Source organism: Aquila chrysaetos, chromosome 10 (genome assembly GCF_900496995.4).
Source record: "Aquila chrysaetos chrysaetos chromosome 10, bAquChr1.4, whole genome shotgun sequence".
Taxonomy (NCBI): Eukaryota; Metazoa; Chordata; class Aves; order Accipitriformes; family Accipitridae; genus Aquila; species Aquila chrysaetos.
The window spans coordinates 35,093,733-35,099,600 of record NC_044013.1 but is presented as its reverse complement, the minus strand read 5'-3'; the positions used below and the strand labels follow the sequence as shown (position 1 = coordinate 35,099,600).

Genomic DNA, 5,868 nt, shown 5'->3' with positions numbered 1-5,868 from the left:
AATCTGCAGTTAAAATCACAAGGAAACTTCAGGCAAGGACAGCACTTCTCAAGCTAGTGAGTGACACCAGAGAGGTGCATGAGCGCTGCGTGATTTTTAAGTGTGTTTAGTATCTGTTAGCCTGACTCTTGCTTTCCAGAGGACACAAAAGCCAAGTGGACACCTCTCCCGCAAAAGAGCGCGGGCAGGAGGATCCGCTGCCAGTCCCGCCCGATGGACACAAAAGCTGGCGGTCCCCTCAGGGCACACTGGTTAGGGTTTAAGGCCGTACAGGCGCTGCAAACCCCACTGCGGGCAGCCTGAGGGTGCTCACAGGGCCCGAGCCCGCCGCTGCCACACCGCCAGCTGCGTCAGGAAGGACTCGGGGCAAACCCACCACCAGGATACCTGCGAGGCCGCGTCCACCTCCCGCGCTACGGGCCCTGCTGTCTGTGAGGAGAAGAGGGACAGCAGCTGCCGCGGGCGGCTCAGCCAAGCGGAGCGGGGGCCAAGCTGGAGCGGGGACACAACGAGACACCCCCCGCTCCCTCGCTCGCTCCTGCTCCCCGCGGCAGTGCGGGGCTCCCCGCCGGCCGGGACGCCACCTCACGACGGGCGGGCGGCGGCCAGCCCCGCGCGCGCACCGCTCCCCCCCCCCCCCCCGGCACGTGACGGCGGCAACGCCAATCGCAGCGCGCCTTCCCCCGTTCCCCACCACCAGCGCCTCCCCGCGCGGGCAGAGCGGCCGCGTTGCTGGGCAACGGGCGGGAGGAGCTGCCCCCCTCCCGCCATGCTGAAGGCGAAGGTGCTGCTGGTGGGGCCCCGCGAGGTGAGCGCGCCCCGGGCCCGCGGGAGCCTCCCCCCCCCGCCGCCGCCCGCCTCCGGGGCCGCATTTACCTCGGCCCCGGCCCTTTGAGCGCCCTCCCCGAGGGCCGCGCCTGGCCCCTGGGGGCCGCGGTCCCTGCGGCCTGCTCTAGCCGGGGCCCGCTGTGGCGTGCTGGCGGCTTTGCCATTGAGGGGATCCGCCTGTGGAGGCTCGGGGGGGTCCCTGAGGCGGGAGGGCGGAGAGGGCGGGCCTGCATGCACAGGGCCTTAGCTGGAGGGAGAGCGGGGTGCTTGGATAAACACCGTGCTCTTCTCCTCGTTGTGGCTTTGGCACATTAAATTCCTACGGGTGACTTTCATTCCCGCTTTCTGCCAGTCTGGAAAGTCGGTGTTGGCAAACTTTGTTTCGGAGAGCATAGAAGGGATTGGCAGCTACAGCCCTACCCAAGGTGTAAGGTGAGCAAAACCTTGTGATGTGCTGACTGAATCAACCCGCTGACAATTGCCTGCCCCTCAGAAAGTCCTGCTCTCTGGTTGTGGTGGTGTGTAGAATGATACCACGTTGTATATCCACTCATTTTCACAGGATCCTGGAGTATGAGAAGCCAAACTTGAATGGTAACAGCAAGGGAGCTGGGTGTCGATTTGAGTTGTGGGATTGCAGTGGTGATCAAAAGTAAGCCATCATCATTGTTACTTCCTCCAGGTTACTTAATTCATAATAGTTCTGTTTACACAAAATATTCGTACTTAAGGGCTAAAACCAATGATCTGTTTGAGATGAGGAATATTCCTGACTCTTTACCCCATTATATTTTTTTATAGCTCTCTGCTATAAAGCATCTGATACTAAGTACTCTCTGCCATAATCCCAGCTGACACTGAACTTTGTTTTGGATAAAGACTGAGTATAACAGTAAAGTCTATAGCTCCTAGAATGAAATTACAGGTACAAGAGACAGAGGCCTGCTCTGTAATTGCCTTTATCTCCTTGAAGTTATTCTGCGAGTGGACTTCAAACAATGTATATATATGATTGAGGCTTTAATTTCCAAAAGATACAATTGAGAACTGGACAGATCCATTTTTAGGGAAAAAGTTGAAATAAGCATTTGACCAAATACTACATTGTCAGCAAATCATGGGACCAACTAACATAATAGGTAGGTCAAAATATTTGGAATATGATAGATCACTAGTAAGATTACTAATGTTATAAGAAAGAAAAAGTATTGAAATGTGTTCTTGAGGAGGAAAGAAAACTTGAGGAAGTTTGAGTGCATGTTTCTGTTTTCCAGCTATCAATCTTACCATTTTCCATGCACCTGTTTTTCAAGGTTTGAAACATGCTGGCCAGCTCTGATGAAGGACTCTCATGGCGTAATAATAATCTTCAATCCTGAGCTGCCTAGTCACCTGAAAGAAATTGAAATGTGGTACTCCTGTTTCGTGCAGCAGCAGCCACTGCTTGATAGTCAGTGTCTCCTAGTTGCACATCACAAGCCAGGCAGTGCGGGGGACACAGAAAATCTGTCCTTGGGTAAGGAGATGGAAAACTCAATCTGTAACTCAGAGTTTTTTATTGATCTATGTATCTTTAAAATTGTTCATACCTTATGGCTTGCATTTTTCATTTAAATCTGCTAATCAAAGAATATTAGAGTGCTCTGCAAAAACAGAAATAATTAATTTCAAAGGTTGTCTAGCAGGTGAGCAATATTCCTATTTCACAAAAGGGAAAGTAAAGGCAAGAAAAGTTTGAGTGACTTCCCTAAGGCCTCACAGTGGGTATTAGAACTCCTGTCATATTTCGTCATCACTAGTAGTTTGTTTCTTATGTTGAATTTTATCTTTTGTTAACTGACACTTTTGAGGCCCTTTAAGCCTGCATTTTATCGACCAAAAGAATAGGAGACCTTTGAAATAAAAGGCTAACAATCTTCCTCTTAAAATTCGTAATAGGTACCTTATATACTGCAAAATTATTTGTGGCTGTTTATACAAATGAGAACACACACTCCCTCTGGGCAACCTGTTCCTGTGTTCAAACAAATACATATTTATTATAAGTATTAATATATTAATACAAATTTAATGTAACAATATAATTCCATAATTTTGAAGTAATCAATGTCATATCACTTCAACAGTAAAATTGCAATTCAGTGCTGAACTGTTAGTTTCTGCTTAGCTGAATGTGAGACCAAAACCAGTACTTTAGGTTCTAATAATAATGTTTGAAGAATTTAATCTAGCAACAAGTTGTACTTGTTAGTGATGCTAACAAACTATGATGCATTTCTTCTTCGCATGTTATATGTTCTCTGGGATATCAAACATTGGATACTACTGAATTCCAACTGACTTCAGCATGAGCTGTCCCATGACCTTGACTGTGAATATTTCTTTTATAAAAGGAATATACTAATTATTTTTTACTTACCTTCAAAGCTTACCCGCTGAACAAGCTAAAACTAATACATTCCAACTTAGAAGAAGATCCTGAAGATGTCCGGATGGAATTTATGAAATACTTCAGAAGCATTATCACCTTAATAAATGAGAGCAGAGAGAGGGAAGAAATGTCGATTATCTCATAACGTTAAAAGAAATACTGAACAGGGAAGAGAAAGGATTATTTTTACTTTGTAAGCTATACTAGCCTTTGAACAGGTCCTCACAACAAGAATTTGCCAGCCTATAAACACTTCAGCCTATAAACAAGTGCTGACACCAGATGAACTGTGGTGCCAAAGGGATGGCTGCACATCCAGGAATTTGGGTAACTTTAGCTGCACTTTGGTTTCATTTGGCATCAGAGGTACAGGAAGGTATTGTTTAATAAGTTAGTGTGGACCAAAAGATAAAGGTATGGGTCATCACTTCAGAATCTCTTTTGTAGAGGTGCTAAGAGAAGAAAGCTTGACAGAACATAAGATTTGTGAAGTTCTGTTGAAGCATCTGCGTAAAGTGCTCATGTTAGCTGTGTTCCTGGAGAAGTTATGCTTTTGGAAGTCAGTACAAACGGATTGGAATAGAGATCTGAGAAGTAGTCGTGGTGTGGAATCCACATTTTTATGTTCCAAGTTCTCTTTATCTTTCTGTCCAGCATCTGAAGAGAGCACATTGCATAGCAATTGCCTTGGCAAGACAGAGTAGGTTGCAGTCTTTCTCAGGACTAGGTTTTTCTTCTATTCCAACAAAATAAACATCGTTGGGGACAATGTTTAGGTCTCTTTGGGAAGAAAAGAATTGAAATCTCAGTGTAGTGCAATGCTTCGACCTATGTCGGGAGCTCCAACAGACAAAAAAAAGTTCTGCATTCTCTAGAGGAGGAAAAGCTGTTTTGAAACTTACATTACTGTTCCCTATTGTATTGAAATAAGTGGTTTCATAGATAATTTACTTTCTGATTTGTTTGGTTTGCACTCATCCCTGTTCTTAGTGTGTTTTGCTGTGGAAGACTTTTTTTTGTAATATGCAGTACTAAGGCAATAAAAACATTTAAAAAATGCATCCTTTTTGTTCTCAAAGGGAAAGTTAATTATGGTTTTGTGGAACTCTTATTGACTTGCTTAATTTTTAGTAAGGAAAACAGTGATAAATTTGTAGTACATTTCACAGGGATTAGCTCCAACAAGAGACATTTACAGAAACTTGTCACCAACCCAAATAACCAAAGAAATGACAAATGAAAAACAGAAGCATGTATCCATACTGACACATGCTTTTTTTTTCAGAAGATAATGTAAAGGAGAGGGACTGGCAGCAAGAACTGCAGAAATCCTTGAGAAGCATCCCATTTCACCTTGTACTGCAGCTCACCTTGTGAAGCGTGAGATCAATGGCTTGTCAGAACTATGTCTCACCCACAGCACTAAATTTTACAGATTTTGTTTCACTGCATATTCGTGCCATACAGCTATATTTGAGCTGCTGCTGTTTTACAAGTATATGTTAAAACAGCCTCGTCCTCACACCTACATTGTCTTTTAGTAAACATCCTTTACAGAAAGTATGTTATAAAGCAGGAAGTACTTGATGTATTTTAGTTCAAGACAACAGGAGTGAGAGCTTCTTGGGTTTTTCAGTGATCAAGGTTAATTAGTCTACTATTTTTCCTATTTTCATAGTTTGCTCTTTTCTGAGTAATGAGTAGCCTGTCCTTGCGCAAATATTCTGTTTTCCAAGATGACAAGAACAGATGCCTCAAAAATCTACTCATTTGTTTACACATCTTTCTCCTGGCCTTCAAACAGTGTGCAATTGGGGCTTTCTCCTGGGTTTTGTCCGGGAAGCCTCAGTGAGAGCAGAGAGCAGTCGGTGTGTGATGCATGGCCACAGGCTGGTGTTAGCAGTAGCTCAGGTCTTGTCCTGGCCTCCTCAAAATGCCCACAGGTCTCAAGGCAAAAAATTGGCACTCCCTTTCTTTTGTCAGTCCCCTTCAATGGGATTAATTGTAGTGGCGTAACAATGATTGACTGTAGCAGCTCAAAATAAGTTACTTTTACTGCTGCTTCCAGGTAGAGGATTTTTCAGTTACTTTCATATACTGCTTGAAGCACTTCTACGAAGGACTTCTACATCATCATGCTCAAAATCAGCAAACACATTGCTAGAATCTGAAAGCCTTTTCATCTCAGTTGTGTTTTGTACTTCCCTGGGTATTTTTCTCTTTCATTATTAAGCCCTGTTTATTTAAAACAAAGGCATGTGAGGTGAAAGATTAAGAGAAGATGTTAGAACAGTTCCAAGTTGTAAAACTAATGGCTACAAATAACAAAACATACTGAGCTAGGCTCATACTTTAGAGAATTAGTATTCCAGTGATATGCTGGTTTGCTCAGGCTGGTACCAGCCGTGTGGCATATAAAGTTGAGTGCACACACAAATAACCTGCACTGTTCTTTTCTTGGGTGCTTGGTGTGCTCACAGAACTTGCTGCCCCAGCTTCTTTTCATTGTCTGCTGGCTCCTATTCTGCCATTAAAGCTAAAAGCTCCACTCGGTTCTGAGAGGAAAAGAGGGGGTGGTACTGAAAAGAAAACATCAGTGAGAGGAAGGA

At 44.3% G+C, this 5,868-nt stretch overlaps 1 protein-coding gene across 1 annotated transcript; it reads left to right on the top strand.

Moving 5' to 3' along the window:
• Window positions 1-687: 687 nt before the first annotated feature.
• Window positions 688-4,320, top strand: IFT22 (intraflagellar transport 22). The gene is made up of 5 exons (XM_030028932.1): window positions 688-808; window positions 1,181-1,260; window positions 1,391-1,480; window positions 2,142-2,344; window positions 3,256-4,320. The coding sequence occupies exons 1-5, from the start codon at window positions 770-772 to the stop codon at window positions 3,402-3,404; spliced, it is 561 nt and encodes a 186-aa protein (XP_029884792.1). The 5' UTR covers window positions 688-769; the 3' UTR covers window positions 3,405-4,320.
• Window positions 4,321-5,868: the final 1,548 nt, after the last annotated feature.

Coding starts and splice junctions, on each gene's coding strand:
- IFT22 (XM_030028932.1), top strand. CDS start 770: ATGCTGAAGGCGAAGGTGCTGCTGGTGGGGCCCCGCGAG. Junction 809..1,180: donor TGCTGGTGGGGCCCCGCGAG/GTGAGCGCGCCC, acceptor GCTTTCTGCCAG/TCTGGAAAGTCGGTGTTGGC. Junction 2,345..3,255: donor CACAGAAAATCTGTCCTTGG/GTAAGGAGATGG, acceptor TTACCTTCAAAG/CTTACCCGCTGAACAAGCTA.